We start from the raw sequence: 23690 nt of genomic DNA on the forward strand, positions 1-23690 counted from the left end.
TTAAAGGTGCCACAGGACCCTCTGTTGCTTTTTACAGATTCAGACTAACACGGCTACCCCTCTGATACTCAGAGTGCTTTGTATTTCTGGACTCTGCGGGCTCGGAGAAAGATCTGAGGTGGTCAGGCAGGAGAATATTCTGTTATGAAAAAGCACATCTGCAACCCCCCAGCAAACATGGCTTTTTACATAGTTCCCCAGCTCAACACTAGAGGGGCTAGAACCCATAAGTGTGAATGCACAGAGACAACTCTTGAAGCACAATAGTACTAATAAGTAAAAATTCTCTGCACAGCTAAGGGTAGCCCCCAGAAGGATCTCTTGTATTGCTACCTCTGCTACTCAGAAGTTCTAGGAAAAATCAGGAAAGTTAACTCTGATGCAGAAACAATTGAATTACTAGCTTAGAACTATCTGAACAACACAGTGACAGAATTAATTTAAAATAGTTTTCTTACTGAATTTTAAAAATAACTAACATATATATAAAAAGCAAAAACACCTGTAACTTGACATAAGTTTACAATGCTTGTGGAAGGAGGAGAATACTGAATTCTCTCCATGTCTTCTTGTTCCCTTTTTGTTATTTTAAAGGAAGGTGAATTGATTTCTTTTATATTAATAGACGATATTTTGGCCCATATATAAACCTTATGAATAAATTATGCTGTTTATTCCTTTGTGTGTGTTTGTGTACATGTATGCATGCATGCATGCATATACATATAGAGAGAAGGATGGGGGAAGGGATATATGCTATTTTTATATAAACAGTACAGAATGATTTGCACTCACAAAAGAATCCCACCACCACCAACACATGTATAAATGCATGTGTTAATCAGTGACGTTGTGCAGTCTATATGGTTTTATAAAAACTTGATAATAAGTCAATATAATGTAACTGGGATAGTTTTAGAGAAAATACGGTAATAAGTGAATGTAACGTAACTGGGATATGCTTCATGCAAAAGGTCTCTTGTAAGGTATCATTACAAAGCTTATAATCTACTGAGTATGATCATCTGATTTGTATAAATGTACCACTCTTGTATCTAAAACTAGAAATATAAAATGTAACTCTGAGGGCCTATTGTAATTATGTAAAGTGTGGGCCATTAATGATGGTTTGGAATCTTGATGACTCCCATTGTCTGTAGATGGCTGTTTACCTGTGAGTCTCCCTGTATATGTGTGTGCTGGCAAGTGAGTAATGAAGTCTTGCAGTGACATGTGATCATGTCACCTGAACTGGAATCCATCTTTAACCTGGTACTTTTCCAGTGAGGGGGGGTGGAAACCCAGAGGGACAAAGGGTTCCCGCCTTATGCAAAAGATATATAAAGGGGTGGAACAGAAGAGAGAAGGAGAGGAGCCATCATGAAGAATCCCCTAGCTACCACCTGAGCTGGAACAAGAGCTGTACCAGGGGAAAGAATTGTGCCCAGGCCTGGAAGGTGTCCAGTCTGAGAAAAACTTACTGAAGCATCTCTGAGGGTGAGATTATCTGTATTCAGTTTGATTAGACATAGATTTGCGCATTTTATTTTATTTTGCTTGGTGACTTACTTTGTTCTGTCTGTTACTACTTGGAACCACTTAAATCCTACTGTCTGTATTTAATAAAATCACTTTTTATTTAGTAATTTACTCAGAGTATGTATTAATACCTGGGGGAGCAAACAACTGTGCATATCTCTCTATCAGTGTTATAGAGGGCGAACAATTTATGAGTTTACTCTGCATAAGCTTTATGCAGGGTAAAACGGATTTATCTGGGTTTAGACCCCATTGGGAGTTGGGCATCTGAGTGCTAAAGACAAGCACACCTCTGTGAGCTGTTTTCGGGTAAACTTGCAGCTTTGGGGCAAGTGATTCAGACCCTGGGTTTGTGTCTGGAGCCAGACGGGAGTGTCTGGTTCAGCAAGACAGGGTGCTGGAGTCCTGAGCTGGCAGGGAAAACAGAAGCAGGGGTAGTCTTGGCACATCAGGTGGCAGCTCCCAAGGGGGTTTCTGTGATCCAACCCGTCACAGTTATTTTAAAGGAAGGTGAATTGATTTCTTTTATATTAATAGATGATATTTTGGCCCATATATAAACCTTATGAATAAATTATGCTGTTTATTCCTTTGTGTGTGTTTGTGTACATGTATGCGTGCATGCATGCATATGCATATAGAGAGAAGGGTGGGGGAAGGGATATATGCTATTTTTATATAAACAGTACAGAATGATTTGCACTCACAAAAGAATCCCACCACCACAAACACATGTATAAATGCATGTGTTAATCAGATAACAGCTCAAGCAGGAGGGTATTTGCAATATAATTCCATTCTTCTTCAAATTGGCTTTGTGTCTATTCCCACCTGTAAGGAATATCAGGCACCACTGACTTTCAGGAATCTTTTAGAAAAGCAGTCGCTGTTGGGACCATATAAGCAACCTTGAAGAAAAGTTACTTATGTGTAACCTTTTTTGCACTAACCAGCCTTTCATTAAGTAGGGAAATAAAATGTTTGTCATTTATTTTGCAGGTATATCGACCCGTGTCTGCCACAGATAGCTTACAAGACTGTAGAGCCTATTTAGAGTCTCTGCCAGACACTGATTCACCAGAGCTATTTGGAATGCACGCCTGTGCTGGAAGAGCATTCCTGGAATCTCAGGCACAAACCTTTATTGATACCATTGTCAGTATGCAGCCAGGAATCAGCATGGACACCCTGATCATCAGGTCAGTGTTTTAAAAAGAAACTGTTTTGGTGACAGAACAAAGCAGAATCTATTACCTAAAAGAGTTAGGAAGTTATTTGTTATGCTTGCCCACAATTTTAAAGCTTATTTGCATATACTTAACTCTGATTTACTAAATGAGTAAAACAAGGGGAGTGAGGTAATATTTTTTTATTGGACCGACTTCTGTTGGTAAGAGAGACAAGCTTTTGAGCTCCACAGAACTCTTCTTCAGGTCTGGGAGAGGTACTCAGGACTTGTCTACACTTAAAACACTGCACTAGCACATCTGTGCCGCCACTGCAGCCATTGTAGTGCTTCAGTGAAGACACTACCTATGTCAAAGGGAGGGCTTCTCCTGTCAGTGTAGATAATCCAGCTCCCCAGGAGGCAGCGGCTAGGTCAATGGGAGAATTCTCCTGTCAACCTAGCACTGTCTAAACCGGGAGTTAGGTTCATTTAACTGCCTCGCTCAGGGGTGTGGATTTTTCACACCCCTAAGCAACATAGTTATGCCAACCTATTTCCTAGTGTAGACCAGTGCTTAGGGCATGTCTACACTACAATCTTAAGTTGATCTATGTTAGGTCGACTTACAGCCACCTCAGTAATTACTGCGGTAGCTGATGTCCACACTGCCCTCCTTCTGTCGGTGGTGCGCGTTCTCACCAGGAGTGCTTCCACCGACTGAAGAGGGGCAGTGTGGGGGACTGAGAGCCAGGGCACGCAGCTCCACGTAGCAAACCGCCAGGAGCCCAGCTGCCCCCCGGGGCTTCTCACCTCTGGCAGGGAGATCTGCACCTGGAGTCTGGTCAGGTGCCAGGCTTCCAGAGGGGAACTGAGAGCATGGGGGGCAGCCGGATTCCCGGCAGGAAGATCCATGCCCGGAGTCCAGCTGGCTGCCATGTTCCCAATGGGGAGCCAAGAGCCATGGGGGGCAGCCGGGCTCCCAGCCAGGAGTCTTGGTGCAGCTGGCCTCCCAGCGGGGAGCTGGGACCTGGTGGGGTGCAGCAGGGCTCCCAGACGGGAGCTCAGGTGGCAGCCCAAGCCAGGAGTCTGGGTAGCAGCCTGGCTTGGAGCAGAGACCTGGTAGCAGCCCAGCTGGAAAGCTGGGCTTTCTTGTCAATTTCACAGCTCCAGTGGAGCCATGAAATTGACAAGGCAGCCAACAGCCGAGGTAGGTAACCTAGTATCTACACAGACACTTCATTGCCCTAACTACACCGACATAAGCCCCTCACAATATAAACAGACTTTAGTCTCCTCAGTCTTAAAAACCCACCCTTGATCTCATGTTGCCTGTGCAACTATTGATTATTCTTCCTTCTCTCCTTCATCTCAAAACTCATTGAATGCCTCATCTTCAACTGCTGTATGGATTTAGTCTCTTCCAGTTCCATCCCTAGACCCTCTGCAGTCTGGATTCTGACCTGTATACTTCACTGAAACTGCTCTCACCAAAGTCTCTAGTGACCTATTCGTGGCCAAATCCCAGGGCCTGTACATTTAAATATTCTCATCCTCCTTAAATTCTTGGCTGCCTTTAACATAGTCAACTATGCTATTCTTCCTGAAGTCTTTTCCTCCCTTGGCCGTCATGATTCTCTCCTTTCCTGATTCTCTAATTCTTCCTTCAGTGTTTTATTTGGTGGAGTCTCCTCCCTTCCAACTGTTGTGTTCTCTGCAGGGTTGAGTATTACTGCATAATTCCAGAGGTCTTGCCACATAATTTAAAACTAATCTGCTGCATAGTAAAAGAGACCTTGTCTAGAAAAGAAAATGAGTATCTTCCTGGCCGTATTTTAGATTTACAGGCATCATTGTAACCTAAATTTCAACCCTCGGCTGGTCTGTTTCTGATATATGGGTACAGTATTCTGTTCTTTGTGTATTGTGCAAGTCAAATATATTCTAGCTCCCATAAAACAACCACTAGGAAAATGATCAAATGTCCATGTAACTAACTTGCTTAGTGAAATGGCTATTTATCTGTAATTCCTAGATACTTGTACTGCTTTGTCAGGAATCTGGCTTACTGCATAGATCGTTGACTCTTCCCCGGTGTCATGTTGAAAGGACCATTCTTTTGGAATATCCCCCACAACCTAACTCTTCATACATATCCACTCATCTAACTATAGAAACCTGCTAGAGATGGTCTAGAAATATTAGAATATGCCCATAAACCACAAGTGGAAGTGGGGAGATTAGATCATCTCCTTTTGGACCCCTCCAGCTCTGACAATTCCAGAATTATAAGTCTTACCCTTTTTTTTTTTTTCCCCCCCTTCCAGTGGTGGAAAGAGCCAAGACGAATTAGTACTGGAAATAGCTTCTGACATTCTAAGACAGCTGCCACTCACTGTAGAGGAACAAGATACAGAACTGACACCTGGAACTGAACATTCCTCCAAAATGAAAATCACACTGGGAAGCTTACTGTCAGGCCCCATTTGGGCTGCTCTTGCAAAAGCTACTAAAGGTCAGAACAACGGTTTACATAATGTTTAATTAGAAAGAAACTTTTATTTTCACAAATTAATCTTTTATTTTAAAATATTCCTTCTCTGTTTTTAACATTCTATCGCAGTTTCTCTCCTCATTCACAACATGCCCCCCACCTATGGAGCCCTCACCAACCCCAAGTAAGAAACTTAAAACTTCTCCTTGAATCTCATCTACCAAAAGTTGCAATTCAGAGTCCCATTCTGGTGCACAGAAGAGCAAAGTGACACCAAACACTCCTAAGGACCATGCTGCCTCTGGTACGGTTCAGGTGCCATATGTTCCAACAGCATCTTCAGCACTGAAACCTTCGGCACCTCATCCCTGGTACCACTCACAACCTCCTCATTACCAACAGACATTTTCAGCACCAGATGTTTTGATGCTGTAGATTCTGGCATTGAAGCTTTCATAGTACTGGCCCGTCTACCTGTAGATTTGGTACCGGAGTCTCCTCTATTGGAGTACTTAAGAGATGCCATCTCCAAGCAGCCTCTGTCTCTGCCTGCATCCAACCTGGTACCTTTGTGTAGACCTATACCCCAGAGAGGATTGCTCCACCCCGGAGGAGGTTTGCTATTTTCGTTGTCCTCTCCAGATCACAACAGAGACTTCTCTCCTTCCTGCCCCCCACTCTCCACCCTGGGTGGCGCCACAGGAATCCAGCAGAACCTCCAGAAATGACTCCATTAAAGGACATAGAAAGAGAGCAGGTATTCTCAAAGAACCTCCATTTTGTTATCCTCCCAGATATCCCCTTGTTCCCTGATGAAGCATTCAATCCACCTTTCAAGGTTCTCAGGACAAATTCAGGGGTTCTTCTTTGAGGAGTGTCCCTGTGGTGCTCCATTTCAGGTGTTGGTGCATCCCTGTGCCTTTGATTGGAGAATTTTAGCAGCCGTTCTCATCTGGGTCACGCATGCACTCTCCCCGTCTTGCGCCATTGTTGGTGCCTATCTAGCACTATGCGACCAGACCCCCCTCAGTTCCTTTTCAACTGTCCTCGGCCTGAAATGGAGCTCCCAGCAGTGTTAAAACTGATAGCTATACATAGATTTTCGAGTAGTCTTTAGCACGCTAGTTAGGTTTACTTATCTCTTTCTCCCTGTTTATTTTTTCCTTTCCCTTTTTACTCTGAGTTTGAATACCCCTTAGCTTATTAGAGTTCACCGTTAGGGTTGAACCATGATAACTCGAGCCATGCCCGGTTCACCAGGTTTCAAGCGCTGCTTTTCCTGCTGAGAGGTGACCCGGTCTCAGACAGACACTCTCAGTGTGTCTGATGCCTAGGGGAGACACACGGTCCTCAAAATTGCTCTCACTGCATTAACCTGAAACCTCACAACAGAAAGGATAGAGACCTATGTCTCAAACTTCTGTTAATGGAGAAGTCTCTGTGCCCAGCATCTGATGCAGGTCCACAAACTCCCTCCCCGCCCGGACAGTGTTCCCCAGCAACTTCACCCAGTTCATAGTGGAAGGCTCACTCCTCCAAAAAGGCAGTGAGGAAAAGGGCTTTGATTTCTCTGAAAGAGCTGCCAAAAAAGATGCACTCCCCAGTCCAGCTGAGTACTTATAAGGCACTGGGCTCATCTGGTGCCATGCATACCGTGAAAGCCAGTGACCCTAAGTGGGCAGGCTCGGAGTCAAGGGGAAAACAGAAACCTACCTCCTCCTCTATGGCACCAACAGAGCTGCCACAAGATGCGGCACCAATACACTCTGCCCAAGTTCTGGTGCCACCTCCTGTCCCGACAACGCAGAGCGCACAGAGGCCAGCACTGACAACCGCGACTACAACAGCACTGTTGGCACTGACCACCTTGGTACTGAAACCATCGGCACCACACTTCTTCTTACATCAGGCAGACCTGCATGTCTCATCGACACCTGAATCATGTCTTTTTGGCACCGGTGTTTCCCTGGCACACATGGCACCGCGTCAGCTCACTTCACCTCTGGCCCCTCCATTCTCCAGCGAGAAAGAAGATACTGAGGAGGAGGGTGTCTTCTCATCTCAGCACTCCTTTTCTATTCAATCTACTACAGTGCTGGGTCCACCTATACAGCCTAAAATCCATCACAGGGCTGACACCCAGACCTGGTATGGCCCCCCCATGGATGCGACCGCTTATGCCATTCCCCACTCAGTGACCCTACTGGGACCCATGGGGGGCATACAGGAGACAGTACCCCTGAGCCCATATAGGGAGAGGCTTAGCTCTCCCACACCACACTCAGTTTCTGCACATATTGGGCACATGTGGACAGCACATCTTGCAAAACCTCACTTAGTGCAGGGTAAGTAACCATTCTTCCCAAGCTCTGATGAAATGTTAAATCAACTTTCTTGTAACTAAAAAGTCCTACAGAGACATTAGTTGAATAAGCCTATGTTACGTGGATCAGCAACTCACTATAGCTATACCAGTTATGCTCTTGAACAAATTTTAGGATATTATCTTACTTTGGGCTAATGTATAATATAAGGGAGACATCTAACTATGACTCTGTCAATTTTTTCTAGCCTTTGATGTGCAATAGGATGCCAAAAACACTGAGAATTCTTCCCTGTCTTTAATGTTAATCTGTGGAGGAATTTTCTAATCTGTATTGCTCAAACATTTGGTCAGTGCTTTAACCAAAGGCTGACTCATATCTAGCTCTAGATTCATGTGTACATGCATGTGAAATCCCAAAAGAAAACACAGTTGTAGTTTAAAATACTTGTTGGCATATTTGAGAATCCCCTGGGTCCACATTTATGTTTCAGTCCCAAAGAATTTCAAGTTTATCTGAGCTCCACCTCATTGATCTGCTGCAATGATTTGGCTGAAAGAGTGTAACAGTAAATAAATTCTAAATCTGTTGCTATTGGACTATATTCATAATTTTATCCATATTTTTAAAAACGAGAATAATAATTTTTTTAAAGGCCCAAAACCTGAAGTCCATATTTACGCCTTAATCGGGCAAACTTCCCAGTAATTTCAGTTGTAGTCTTGTCCAAGTAAAGATTAAGTGTTGAGCAAAGATTTCAGGATTTGCACTATTAATAGTTAAGAGAAATTCAAAATCTGAAAGAAAAGCAAATTCCTCTCAGAGGATTATGCTGCTAGATTTGAGAACTTCTATAAACTTGGAAATTCGCACATTTGACATTCACTTGTTGCTCTAATGTGTTGAGCCTGCTGGTCTCAGACAGTGTTGCAGATACAGTGTACTGTGGAAGCCACATTCACAAAAGTGAATACACAGGGAAAGGATGTTTTCCTTCTTTGCTGAAAAAGAGAAGTAAATTACCTTGATCTTCCATTTCCCTGCCTCATTTAAGTGAGAATCACAAAGCATTGAGACAAAAAAATATCTCAGACATTCTGAGTGTCATTTATGCATCTTACTTCAAACCTGCAGTTGGCTGATAGAAGACTTTTGATAAAAAGTTAATGATAAAGTTCTCTCCCACTACTTCATATGGTGCAAAGTGGCTTGTCCCTAATTCAGCATAGGAGAGAAACTAAGGCAATATTTGAATGTCATGATAATGAGCAGCTCCTCCTCACTTCTCTATGGGAGGAAAGCTCCATCTGATATTACTCCTTTTTCCTTTACCAGGACATGATCCTTTTATCAATTCAGCTTTGTTAACTGTTCTTCGCCAGGAGATTGACCGATTTAATCATTTATTGTCTGTAATAACCATATCATTGCATTCACTTCAACGAGCTATGAAAGGAGAGATTATCTTCACTACAGGGTTAGAAGAACTTTATAACTCAGTTTTGAAGTCCAAGGTGCCTGAGTTCTGGCAGGTAAGATTAAAGCCTCTTAGGGCTGGTCTACACTGGGAGGGGGATCGATCTAAGATACGCAACTTCAGCTACGTGAATAACGTAGCTGAAGTCGAAGTATCTTAGATCGACTTACCTGGGGTCCACACGGCGCGGGATCGACGGCCGCGGCTCCCCCGTCAACTCCGCTACTGCCGCTCGCTCCGGTGGAGTTCCGGAGTCGACGGGGAGCACGTTCGGGGAACATCCCCGATAAATCGATCGCTACCCGCCGATACGGCGGGTAGTGAAAACGTACCCTGGGTTTACATGTGCAGGTATAGATAGATCGATCGATCGATTGATCCATCTTAAGCACTGAGGGACTCTTCCAAACAGGCTTTTACTAGAGGATGATTCAATTCAGGCAGCTGCCTAGGAGGAGGGAGGGAATTTTTGTTCTAAAATTGTGGCCCTTTTTTCAAACCAAAAAATTGTGTGAAAATTTTTCACTTTTTTCCTTTCTACCACTGAATGCAATAAAATGACTCAGGACTAAGAAGTCTTTTTATTTTATTTTTGGATGTTTGTTGCTTGTTGAGGGGGGAAAGGGAGTGTTGGTTTTGTCTTTGGATATGTCTACACTACGAAATTAGGTTGATTTTATAAAAGTCGATCTTTAGAAAGCGATTTTATACAGTCGATTGTGTATTTCCCCACTAAGCACATTAAGTCGGCGGAGTGCATCCTCAATACCATGGCTAGCATTGACTCATGGAGCGGTGCACTGTGGGTAGCTATCCCACAGTTCCCGCAGTCTCCGCTGCCCATTGGAATTCTCGGTTAAGCTCCCAATGCCTGATGGGGCAAAAACATTGTCGTGGGTGGTTTTGGGTACATGGCGTCAGTCTCCCCTCCCTCCGTGAAAGCAACGGCAGACAATCATTTCGCGCCTTTTTTCCTGGGTTACCCATGCAGATGCCATAGCACAGCAAACACGGAGCCCGCTCAGCTCACCGCTGCTGTTGTGAGCATTGTAAACACTTGGCGCATTATCCTGCAGTATGTGCAGAACCTGGGAGACACCAGCACGAGGACGATTGTGAGGAGGACATGGACACAGGCGTTCCTGAAAGCATGGGATGTGACATTTGGGGCCGTGGGGCAGGTTGATACAGTGGAACTCTGATTCTGGGCTCGGCAAACAAGCACAGACCGGTGGGACCGCATAGTGTTGCAGGTATGGGATGATTCCCAGTGGCTGTGAAACTTTCGCATGCGTAAGGCCACTTTCCTGGAACTTTGTGAGTTGCTTTCCCCCACCCTGAAGTGCAGGAATACCAAGATGAGAGCTGCCCTGACAGTTGAGAAGTGAGTGGTGATAGCCCTGTGGAAGCTTACAATGCCTGACTGCTACCGGTCAGTCGGGAATCAATTTGGAGTGGGCAAATCTACTGTGGGGACTGTTGTGATCCAAGTAGCCAATGCAATCACTGACCTTCTGCTAGCAAGGGTAGTGACTCTGGGAAATGTGCAGGTCATAGTGGATGGCTTTGCTGCAATGGGGTTCCCTATCTGTGGTGGGGCGATAGACGGAACGCATATCCCTATCTTGGCACCGGACCACCTTGCCAACCAGTACGTAAACCGCAAGGGATACTTCTCAATGCTGCTGCAAGCACTGGTGAATCACAAGGGACGTTTCACCGACATCAACATGGGATGGCTGGGAAAAGCGCATGACGCTCGCTGTTCGAGCACCTGCAAGAAGGGACTTACTTCCCAGACCAGAAAATTACCGTTGCGGATGTTGAAATGCCAATAGTTATCCTTGAGGACCCAGCCTACCCCTTGCTCCCATGGCTCATGAAGCTGTACACAGGCAGCCTGGACAGTAGTAAGGAGCAGTTCAACTATAGGCTGAGCAAGTGCAGAGTGGTGGTAGAATGTGCCTTTGGACATTTAAAAGCTCGCTGGCACTGCTTGCTGACTAGGTTAGACCTCAGCGCAACCAATATTCCCATTGTTATTGCTGCTTGCTGTGTGCTCCATAATATCTGTGAGAGTAAGGGGGAGATGTTTATGGCGGGGTGGGAGGTTGAGGCAAATCGCCTGGCGGCTGATTTTGAGCAGCCAGACACCAGGACGATTAGAAGAGCACAGCTAGGCGCGCTGCGCATCAGAGAGGCTTTGAAAACCAGTTTCATGACTAGCCAGGCTACGGTGTGACAGTTGTGTGTGTTTCTCCTTGATGCAAACCCACCCCCTTTGTTGATTTTAATTCCCTGTAAGCCAACCACCCTCCCCCCTTCAATCGGAGTTGGCAAAGGAAATAAAAGTCACTATGTTTTTAAACCATGCATTCTTTCTTAATTAATTTAAAAAAAAGTGAGATAACTGACAAGGTAGCCCAGGTGAGGTGGAGGAGGAGGGAAGAACAAGGCCACATTGATTATTGTAGCCACACTACAAATAAAAACTGTTTGAGTGACAGCCTTCTGTTGCTTGGGCCATCCTCTGGAGTGGAGTGGCTGGGTGCCCAGAACACACACACACACACACACCCGCGCGTTCTTGCACATCTGGGTGAGGAGGATATGGAACTTGGGGAGGAGGGCAGGTGGTTATACAGTGGATGCAGCAGCAGTCTGTGCTCTTGTTGGCTTTCCTGCAGCTCCACCAGACGCCTCATCGTGTCCGTTTGCTCCCCCATTAGCCTCAGCATTGCCTCCTGCCTCTTCGCATCACCCTCACTTAATGCTTTCCTGGCCTTTGCCACTGAATGCCTCCATGCATTCAGCTGTGCCCTATCAGTGCGGGAGGACTGCATGAGCACGGAAAACATGTCATCGCGAATGCGTTTTTTTCACCTTCTAATCGGTGATAACCTCAGGGATGGAGATAATAGGGGGAGCATAGAAACATTTGCACCTGCGGGGGGATAAAAGGGAGAGTAAAATTTAAGATGATGCATTTCTGAGAACAAAAGGGAGACTCTTTCACAATTCACATCAGACAGCACGTGCTTTAGGTACAAGGTCGCATTTTGCCTTTTATATTGAGCACGGTGACACATCACACACGGCTGGGCAACAGAATTCGGTTTCCAGGCAGCCATGGTAAGCCAAAGGGTATGCGGGGTTGGCCTCTTCCGCGTTCATAACATGTGGGAATGGTTTCAAACTGCAGCGCCCTCCTTTCCCACAGCAAGCAATGCTGGTTGGCTTTGCCATTTAAAAGGAGGGGGCTGCGTTTTTTGGGTGGATGTGCAGCACACACCTCCCCCCACCCCACCGTGTGGCTATTCTCTGGGATGATCCCTTCACCTCTCCCCCCACCGCGTGGCTATTCTCAGGGATGATCCCTTTTAGCCAAGCGCAAACAGCCCAGCGTGAATGGGGTCCTTTTACTGTTCCCTTACAAAAATTCCCCTATATCAACCAGGTGACCATGAATGATATCACGCTCCTCAGGCTAACACAGAAAGATATAAACTGAATGTTGCTTGAATGCGACCAAAACCCAAGACCATTTGCTGCCATGCTTTGTGCTGCAATGATTCCACTGGCTTGGCGTGGTAAAGTGTCCTACCGTGAAGGACGAACTAAGGCAGCCCTCCCCAGAAACCTTCTGCAAAGGCTTTCAGAGTACCTCCAGGAGAGCTTCATGGAGATGTTCCTGGAGGATTCCCGCTCCATCCCCAGACACGTTAACAGACTTTTCCAGTAGCTATACTGGCCACAAATGCATCCCAATTCTTCAGGGCAAATCAAACACAATTTAAACGCTTTTAAACCCTGTACTGTAGTTACAAATGTGCACTCACCAGAGGTGCCTTCTCCGGCTTCAGGGTTCGGGATCCCGCCTTGGGAAGGTATTGGCTCCAGGGTGATGAAAAGGTCCTGGCTGCTGGTGAGAATGGATTCACTGCTTGCCTGCTGCGCATTCTCCTCCTCCTCTTCCTCATCCACAAAATCCTCCTCGTTGTTGCGTGAGACCCCCCTTGCAGGTGTCCACGGACAGTGGTGGGGTAGTGGTAGGATCCCCCCTAGAATGCCATGCAGCTGATCATAGAAGCGGCATGTATGGGGCTCTGACCCGGAGCGACCGTTTGCCTCCTTTGTCTTTTGGTAGGCTTGCCTGAGCTCCTTAACTTTCACACGACACTGCTGTGTCCCTGTTGTAGCCTCTGTCCACCATGCCCTGTGCGATTTTGGCATATATATTAGCATTTCTTCTTTTTGATCAGAGTTTGGCCTGCACAGATTCTTCTCCCCATACAGCAGTCAGATCCAGTCTCCTGTTCAGTCCATGCTGAAGCTCGTTTGCGTTTCTGGAGGGACTGCATGGTCACCTGTGCTGCTGAGCTCGCCACGCTGATCAAACAGGAAATGAAATTCAAAATTTCCTGGGGCTTTTCCTGTGTACCTGGCTAGTGCATCGGAGTTGAAAGTGCTGTCCAGAGCGGTCACATTGGAGCACTCTGGGATAGCTCCTGGAGGCCAATACCATCAAATTGCCTCTGCACTACCCCAAATTTGACCCAGCAAGGTTGATTTTAGCGCTACTCCCCTCGCGGGGAGGAGTACAGAAGTCAATTTTAAGAGCCCTTTGGGTCGACGGAACGGGGTTGGTTGTATAGATGCATTGCTTATAAAATCGACCTAACACGGCTAAATTCGACCTAACCTCGTAGTGTAAACCAGGGCTTTGTTTTGTGGTTGGTTGCCTGTTTTTGGAAAAGTCACAAAGAATTAATCTCTCGCTCTCTGCCACTGTAACTTTGCAACAGTTGGAGAAAGGTTAAAAAGTGACATTTACTAGAGTTACAGTTTCATTTTCCCTTTTGTCACTTCATAAGTTTTCCAAAGTTGAGGCAGCTTTGAAAAGGCAAAATGGAAAAAGAATATGGAAAAAGAAAAGTCTGATTAAAAATCTTGATATCATTCATTTTATTGCACTGACTATCATAAAGGGAAAATAGGGAAAAGGGAATGGGGAATTGAAATTTCAAAAATATTTTGCAAAAATTTTTGAAAAAAATAAATAAAAATTGTTCCACTTTTAAATCCTGTGAAATGAATTTTTTTTTTGCAAAGTAGATCTGGTTTTTGAACCTTCAGTAACACAACTGATCTTTTCACATATGTGTGTTGAGCACAAAGACAGCATTATGATATAATCACAGTACAAATGCTTAGGCAGATTGATCTAATGTGATGCTTTGGTTTTTGAGGAAACCCATATTACAAGTGTGTTTTGGAAAAGCTGGTGCATTTGTGTTTTTGTTTTCTTTTTGAGCATGTGTGTTCTGAATTTTAGCACTATGTCAGATTTTGACACTTTGGAAAGTCCATAGAGTGACATCCGTTAGAGGAGATTAAAGGGCATTTCATAGTGAGCACTATCAAAAGTTTGTGAGTTGTTTCTGAGTGTGCTTTCAAAGGCTTTTAATCTATATTTTGTCCATTTCTACCTCTCATGCAGAGATTCCCTTCTGCAGACCTACTGATAACGGTTCCAGTTTATAAACTGGCTGTATTTGATATTGTAATGGTATTTAGTGAGATTCTGCTTTTCTGTCATTTGCAACAGCCATATTCCTATATGTCAAATAAGTCTTTGGGATCATGGATTGATGACCTTATTCTACGAGTGAATTTCTTTGCAATCTGGGCAAACCAGGTCATCACCTGTATACAATTAAGGTAAAGTGAAACATGAAAAAATAAAGTAGAAGTAAAGGGGAAAACCATAATCAAATTAAAATTCCAGCTGGAACTCTCAACCAAATACTTTGGGTGAGATGGACCCCCACAGGCTTTCCTCCTGAGGACCCCCTAGCATAGGAGGCATGACTGGGGACATGAGGAGTGTGTCAGGGTTGGGCCACAGCATATAGTGCTATGAAGCTTCGGGGTAGTGCTGCTGCCATAATTTAGATAGGCCCCCCCACTCTCTAGAGCAGCCTGGATTCAGAAGGGCACAAAGGGTGGTTATGCTGTATTATTAATTTATTATTATTTGTGTTATCATAGTGCTTAGGAGCCCCAGTCATGGGCCAGGACCCCATTGTGATAGGTGCTGTACAAACACAACAAAAAGACAGTCCCTACCCCAAAGAGCATACAGTCTAAGACAGGCGTGGCCAACCTGAGCCTGAGAAGGAGCCAGAATTTACCAATGTACATTGCCAAAGAGCCACAGTAATACGTCAGCAGCCCCCCCCCCATCAGCTCCACCCCCACTTCTTGAATAGAGGGTGCAGTCCTCTGTGTGTGGAAGTTTAAGAGTCTTCATACTAAACAACACAGAAATCCTGAGCATTGTTTACGTGTAAAGATTTTTAAACATTAGATATATCTTATTCTTTTTAAAGAAATTCTTATATGATCCATTTTGCTTGAAGAGTGACCCTTACGGACAACTCTCTTTAACATCACAGCCAGTCCAAAAAAAAAAAAAAAGGTTTGACCATGATTTTTTTTTTCTTAAATTTTATTGAATATTCACTGATTTTGCAAGGTGATGGATTGCCAGCTCCAGAGAATGAAGTCCTCTGTTTAGTTAGAGAACAGGTACAGTATAGGCAGGGAAAATGCAAGTTTCTGGCCCCCAGTTTTGTCTGCAAGGTCCACCTCTAGCAATGAAGCAAAAGTTCAGTCTCCCTGGCTATGCAATCTATTGTCCCCCTGCTCAGACTAGTAGCCAGTGGTGGTGATGGTTTTGTGATCTAGGCACTTGTCCAGTACTGGACTGAGAGCACCATCTCATTTCATTTAAATAATAGCCATTGCATTGTCACTTTAGGTTACTAGACATCTGTAGTTAAATCCTTCTTGACTTTGTCACATGAGCAGCTATTTACCAATGAAATTATTCATATAAATAAGGAGAGCAAATTTTGGCTCCTACCTTATATATTTAAGATGAAAGGTTCTGGCATCACTTCGAGGTAACTAGCTTTCTCTCACATAGATGAATTGAATAGTGTTGTTTGAATAAAATACATTGTATCATATTTAATCAGTCACAAGAGATTACCAAAGAGACAATTTTAAATCACAGTTGTCTGCGCCTAAATAGCATTTATTTAATAATATGATTTGCTGTGATCTTGCTGGTTGCATTCAGACATTAATTTGCTAATTTTTATGTGTTTTATCTAAAGACGTTTAGAAAATTTGCTAGGGAATTCCTAGGCCTTTAAGAATAATGATGAAGATAGATTTTGTTTTCAAACAAGTGAGCTAGGGTTTGGGGGGGGGGGCTTGAGGGGGATGGGGTGTTAAAAAAACCTGCTTACGCATTTATTACCCTATTTTAAAAAACAGGTATAACAGCTTAATGATGCTTCAGAAACAAGCCAAAACATCTGGGATTTCATTTTCATCACCGACTGGCGATAGGCCCAACATATCCACCAACAGCATTCAGGGAAATCCGAGTCGCTTCTGGCTTTCAGGGTTTTTTTTCCCACAAGGTACACTAGTAAATAGGCAGTCATCAATAATGAATAGTGATTTGTAATTTTTTCTTCTCAAATCTTCTGCTCTCTCTGTCTTGGAACTGGGGGATGGGGGAGTTTCATGTCTTAGAGGCAGGCAAATGGTTCTTCCTTTTGGGGGCAATTTCTCTTCTGTTTTTGCAGAAAATCATACAAAAACTTGGGCTGTTTCCCAATCTGTATTCAGTTAATACTTAGTTTTGATTTAATTTATATCTTGATTTGTGGCTGACCACCTACTTTCAACGCTGCTTGCCTCATTAATGATTAAATCAGAAGACATTATTATTTTGGAAAAAGTTGGCCAGCTGATGCTGCCTTAAGTCTACCTGGATTACAGTGTTATTTTTCAGCAAAGATTCTTTTGAAGGCAGTCCAAAAGCTGCGCACATTATATAGATCATAAAAATAAGGCTGTGGATTATATAGCAATATTGGCTATCCATGCTGATTCTCTTTCTGCGTGTACTTTATATTTTTATGCTTCCAAAATGGTATTGCACAGCTTAGCCATATAACCTTTGTCATTTTTCATTTACTGATTAAATGATGCCCTCTCATGGTGGCATCCAAAACTGAATTAACTGCCAACAAAAGTCAGGGCTATTTGTTTATTAAACTGTAGTATTATGGCACCAGCACTTTTTCTTACTGCATACTGCACCCGTGCCCCTAACACAAACTGAAGTTTAAAATGACTGGAGAAAACGTTGACTGTGGGAGGAAGGTTTAAGGCAGGGGTCCCTGAGAAGCAACGTCAAGAAGCGCTGCCGCCGAAATGCCACCGATTTTCAGCGGCATTTCGGCAGCTGCTTGTCCGGCGGCCATGGTCCTCGGTCTGGCGCCCGCCACACGGAAAAGGTTGGGGACCACTGGTTTAAGGGGTTGGAATAAGTGCCCCATTGGTTTTAAGAAATTGTTAATACATTATTTCCAAAGGCCTCGTTATAAAAATGAGCTGAACTTGCAACTGCTCTGTGTTGATAGCTGCGGTTTTAGATGGAGTGTCTAGCATTATGTGACTTATGTGCATTGGAACTCTCGCAAAGAAATGAGGTGTGGATCTTAAGAGGTTTAGTCACTGTGGTATCCTCATAAGTTAAAACATCATAATTCTAATCAGTGAATTCATTATGTAAAAACTTAGGGCTAGATCCAAAAAGGGGCACTTAGCATCAGCATTGCAATGCCTAATGTTTAGGTGTCCTCTGCCACCTACTGGCATCTGCAGCCATCTGCATAAGGCAACGAATCTGTCACGAATTCTGTGCCTTTATGAGAGCTCCACGACTTCAGTTCAGCCCTGGGCAGCGGGGCTCCAGCTTCAGCACTGCATCAACGGGACTTAAACAGCTTTGTGGGTGCCAAGAGGACTTTACATGCCTATAGAGTTAGGCAGAGGCTGAACAAGGGGTTTGAGGAGCTAAATGTTGAGCTTAAAGTGGCAGTTAGGTGCATATGGTGCATTGTGGCTTTGTCACTAAGTAAAAAGAGCTGATTCCAAATGTGCCCAAGGAGCTGATCAGCTAAGTAAGAAGCGATGGGTTAGCTCCACAAAGGGGCTTAGGTGCCTAACTGCCACTTTAGGCCCCTACAGCCAACATTTAGGCACCACCGAGAGCCTCAGAACCCCCCCCAAAGTTTCTGCCAGCGGAGTTCCCAAGGCACCTAAAATTTGTGCTGATGGGCACAATCTGCCAAGCTGCTCGTGCCCAAGCCCTGGTGGGATTCTCAAACTAGGCATGCCCCTGCCTACTAGATCAGGCCCCAACAAACAGCAGCTAGGAATGAGAATTTTCCTGGCTCAATGGTTTGTGCATGTCTGTATCCAACTTATTAGCGCACTCCCCCACAATGAAATCCCCATCTGCCTGAATCAGCGTAGCGTTGAGAAAGGCACCTAAGCCAGGTCAGCCCTAAATCCAGGCATGGGTTCATGGGTGTGAAGCCCAAGCTGACACTAGGCCCTGCCTAAGTCCCAATCCTCTCCTCAGTATTTCTTAGTGGCTAGCTTCCCTGTTTTATATGGAGAGCCTGGATGGCCACCTTGGAGATGATGATTCAACACAGTGGCAGGGTCCTTAAAAATTAGGTATTGTGATGCCTAAGTTCCTTTCTGCATTTAACCCAAATTACAATTTTGTTGTTTTTTTTTTAACTCTTACAGAGAGCACAGCCCTACTACTGAGCTGGATTCTATTCTGGATCATGTATTAATTATTAACAAGTTTTAATTGTTAAAAAAATCTTTACTTTTGATACATGAACCAGGAAAAAAAACAAACCCTTGACTTTCAAATTCCAGGGGGGAGAGTGAGAGACTATACTTGTCAGTACAACATATTTACATTACAGAGTAGCTTTAGCTTGAAAGTCACTGAGAGATGACAATCATGGGATGATGTGATGCCAGTTTTCAGAGCATTTTGAGTTTGGGAATGCATAGCAAATGTGGCCTCAGAGTAAACCCGGCTCTGGTCTTAAATACACTTAGTGTTTTGATACTAGATTGTTGTGTATTTTATTCCTGCAGGGTTTCTTACTGCTGTGCTGCAGAACTATGCTCGTCAAAATGGAATCTCAGTGGATTCTGTAACTTTTGGCCATAGACTGCTTCCTACGATCCACGATGAAGACTGCAACTCCAGAGAAGTCAAAAGAAAACAAAATATAATACAAACCGCATTTAAGGTAAGGGCTGTAATAACAGCTAGACAACAAACTGTAAATGGCAGGAACCAAGGTCATTCTAAAACAGGTGGGTTTTTTTGTTTTTTTGACACACATCTGCACTGTCTGCAGGCTATTGCTCCACCAGTTTCATTCTCCGCCCCCTCCCCCCAATATGTAAGTTGTCCTTGCTTTGTTTTAAATTGTTCCTATACCACTAACCTTATAATCATATTCTTAAAACTTGAGTCAAACACCATGATGCTTTGAATCTGTAGCGAACTAGAAAATACCACCCTGCCCTCTGTCCCATTTTGGTGGTTACAATTCATGAGCAGAAAATCAGAAGTAAAACTTTTTCATTTGTTTATTTCCAACTCATCCTTAGAAAATTGACTATTGCTAGTATCTATACAGAGAGGGCTCTCAGCAGGCAGCGTACAAGACTGAAAGGATCTTAACCCCAGTATATACAGAACATGCCCACACTCCCCTACTCTGCTAGTAGGTCCCAGCTGGACCCTCACGTTGAGGCCAGGCCAGCAATCGGGAGTGCATTTCTGACAGCAGACACCAACAACATTTTGAGAATGGAAACGCAGCCATGAGAACCAGAAGGCAAGGAAATTAAGGGAGGGCACCTATTGACTGTCTTGGATCGAGGGGGCGTAGATATCAGTATTCGGGTTGTAAGTGGGTAAGGAGCAATGAGTACTAGAGCAACATACGTTGCAATTTATTGAGAACAAGTGCACTGAAAGTGTTTTGTCTTATTTACTAAACCCTAAATTGGCAGCTCTAACAACGGATTACCTTGTAATAGGTAATTGCAGTAAACAGAATTAATCGCACTGTTAGTTTTAATTGCACTGTTAAACAATAGAATACCAATTGAAATGTATTAAATATTTTTGGATATTTTTCTACATTTTCAAATATATTGATTTCAATTACAACACAGATTACAAAGTGTATAGTGTTCACTTTATATTATTTTTTATTACAAATATTTGCACTGTAAAACAAAATAGTATTTTTCAATTCCCCTCATACAAGTACTGTAGTACAATCTCTTTATCGTGAAAGTGCAACTTATAAATGTAGATTTTTTTTGTTACAGGAATGACTCAAAAACAAAACAATGTAGAGCCTACAAGTCCACTTGTCCTACTTCTTATTCAGCCAATCGCTAAGACAAACAAGTTTGTTTACATTTACAGGAGATAATGCTGCCTGCTTCTTGTTTACAACGTCACCTGAAAGTGAGAACAGGCGTTTGCATGGCACTTTTGTAGCCGGCATTGCAAGGTGTTTACATGCCAGATGTGCTAAACATTTGTTTGCCCTTTCATGCTTTGGCCACCATTCCAGAGGACATGCTTCCATGCTCTTTAAAAAAAAAAAAAAAGCGTTAATTAAATTTGTGACTAAATTCCTGGGGGGGAGAATTGTACGTCTCCTAGACTGTTTTACCCGCATTCTGCCATATATTTCATGTTATAGCAGTCTCAGAAGATGACCTGGCACATGTTGTTCGTTTTAAGAACAGTTTCACTGCAGATTTGACAAAACACAAAGAAGGTACCAATGTGAGATTTCTAAAGATAGCTACAGCATTAGACCCAAGGTGTAAGAATCTGAAGTTCCTTCCAAAATCTGACAGGGATGAGGTGTGGAGCATGCTTTCAGAACACTCCGATACAGAACCCGAACCACCAAAAAAGAAAATCAACCTTCTGCTGGTGGCATCTGACTGACTCAGATGATGAAAATGAACATGCGTCAGTACGCACTGCTTTGGATGGTTATCGACCATAACCAATTATCAGTATGTCCTCTTGAATGGTGGTTGAAGCATGGACATATGAATCTTTAGTGCATCTGGCACATAAATATCTTGCGACGCCGGCTACAACAGTGCCATGCAAACACCTGTTCTCACTTTCAGGTGATATTGTGCCCGGGCAACATTATCTCGTGCAAGCATTATCTTGTTTGTCTGAGCAATTGGCTGAAGAAGTAGGACTGAGTGGACTTGTAAGCTCTAAAGTTTTACACTGTTTTATTTTTGAATGCAGGTTTTTTTGTATATAGTTCAACTTTCATGATACAGAGAATCATTTATCTTGTATTAGGTGAATTGAAAAATACTATTTTTTATTTTTTTACAGTGTGAATATTTGTAATAAAAAATAAATATAAAGTGAGCATTGTACACTTTGTATTCTGTGTTGTTAGTGAAATCAATATATTTGAAAATGTAGCAAACATCCAAAATGATTTAAATAAATGGTTTCTTGTTTAACAGTGCAATTAATTTTTTTCATCGCTTGACCGCCCTACCTTGTAGTAATGCCCTAGGGGCCCCATCGTGATAGCATCATGAAAACACAGAGACAATCCCTTCCCTAAAGACCTTATAGTCCCCATTAAAACAAGAACAAGCAGCTACAGAAACTACTACTATGTTGTTTATAGTTACTGTTGTGACTTGGAACTATCAAGCTGTGCACAAACACCCTGCTCCCCTCTGCTTTCACATACCTTAAATAAATAAATAAATAAATAAACAAACAACAACCCTGGACTTCCTTCCTACTTGAACTTGTTTTCCTTCTTCATGCTGGACTGTATCCACCACTTCTGGATTTGGCTTCCAGTTTCCTTTAAATGAACAGGAGTGGTAGGTAGTTTATGTTTAGAGTATGCCATCTTCAGGCTGCCAATCACCATGCAGCTGGAAGGCTGGAGAATTTTCACTTGCTCTAAGTGTACAGGGCCAGATGTACAAAAAGGGAGGGAAATTCCTTAGCAATAGTGTCTGTTACTTTATCCTTTACTCATTCCTTTAAAAAGTTACTGTGATATGGAGTCTGACCTTTAAAATGAGAGTACTCAAGACTAATCTATCCCTTTTAGCATGTGATGTTGTTTCATTAAATGATAGGTGCCTGAGCATTACCAATACATGTGAAAACACTTCATGCCTGACATTCTTTAAGGGCATCCTTAAGGTTGCTGAAAAGCAAAGTCTTGTTCTCTACCTCACGATACATAATCTGAGTATTTGTCTCTCTCTAATCTTAGGGATCTTCCCCACCTGAAAATGGTGTTCTAGTTTTTGGTTTATATATAGATGGTGCACGATGGAGCCCTACTACACATGTGCTGGAAGAACCCTTTCTTCATGACAGATTTTATCCACTCCCTGAAATAGTGTTTTTACCACAACAGGTGAGAGCTAACTTCTGATGTAGGTTTTGCTATCTGTTGGCTATGCCATCTACAAACAAATCTAACTTTTATGCTATCACTTTGGGCTGCCCATGGAAATACCCATGGCCTCTTCCTGTAGTTCGTACTTGGGTAAAATGCACTGTGCTCAGTGGAAATTTTGCATGAGTAAGAACTGGAGCTGATCCCTAACTCAGCTAAGGAAAAGGCAGGATAGTTTCTAACATAGAGGATCTAGTCCTATTCTCACTAACCAAAAATTGTTGGAGTACATTTTCATTTGGTTTAACTATGTACCTGCTATTAAACAATTCTCTTGTGTCTGGATTATAATTTTTAGATTATCCAAACAAGACACACATGTCCAGATGAGGAACAAAGAGAACTAATGCATTATGAATGTCCACTTTACCGGACTCCTCAAAGAGCTGGAATCTTGTTATCTACAGGTCTGTCCACTAACTTTGTAACAACAATCAGTCTACCAACCAAGAGAACTTCCAGTCATTGGGTTACAAGAGGGGTTGCAATGCTGTGCCAACTGGATGACTGACAAATTGGAAAAAAAACAAAAAAACCCACCATTTATTGTTCATGAAACCACATCTTATCTGCTGTACAACTAAGATTAGGGCGTGTAATGGTTTCAAAAGCATTAGGAGTACTAGTAGTCAGTCAGCTAGTTACTGTACAAATACGATCAAGATAATGTAGTACCTTCAGCACTCCTTGCGTTAAATAAATCTTATTTAAAAATCCGTAGTTTGATGTACAGCATGACACTTTGTTCCTACTTTGGTTTTATCCATTCGCTCACCAACCTGGTATCTGATTATTCATCTGAAGCACTGTGTTTAAGTTTTATAACTACGCACCATCTCTGTATAGGCTAGACAGGAAAGTAGAGCATTCTAAGTAGTTTTATTTATGATTTAAGTTTATGACTGAAATTAAAGAACACAGTTGTTAACTGCTCCAAGAGAAGACCTTTTTCATAGTATTAAAAGTGTATTCCTCACTTCCATCCATGGTAGTTTAAGTGTTTTACCAAAGTGTGGTAGCTAGTGTGGAGTTATCAGAGCCCACTTCAAAACGACAGGGATAATCTTCATGTTATAACTGATTAGAAACTACTACTTCAGTTTCTCTTGTGCATTCCAGTTTTGCCAGGTTTAAAAAGAGCAGCCAGATTATATGGACCACTGATCTGGTATGAGATCTTTTTCACTTCTCCATTTTAATAAAATGTATATTAATGTACATTTTG

At 43.0% G+C, this 23690-nt stretch overlaps 1 protein-coding gene across 1 annotated transcript in view; it reads left to right on the top strand.

The window, feature by feature from the left end:
• The window catches only part of DNAH14 (dynein axonemal heavy chain 14), a 451367-nt gene extending 428391 nt beyond the window's left edge, over positions 1-22976 (top strand). Inside the window, 8 exon segments of the mRNA XM_065401478.1 lie at positions 2539-2738; positions 5032-5219; positions 8858-9054; positions 14608-14720; positions 16347-16495; positions 19053-19210; positions 22277-22423; positions 22764-22976. Coding sequence (XP_065257550.1) covers positions 2539-2738; positions 5032-5219; positions 8858-9054; positions 14608-14720; positions 16347-16495; positions 19053-19210; positions 22277-22423; positions 22764-22976 — 1365 coding nt within the window.
• The last annotated feature ends 714 nt before the right edge of the window (positions 22977-23690 follow it).

Source organism: Emys orbicularis, chromosome 3, assembly GCF_028017835.1.
Source record: "Emys orbicularis isolate rEmyOrb1 chromosome 3, rEmyOrb1.hap1, whole genome shotgun sequence".
Lineage (NCBI taxonomy): Eukaryota > Metazoa > Chordata > Testudines > Emydidae > Emys > Emys orbicularis.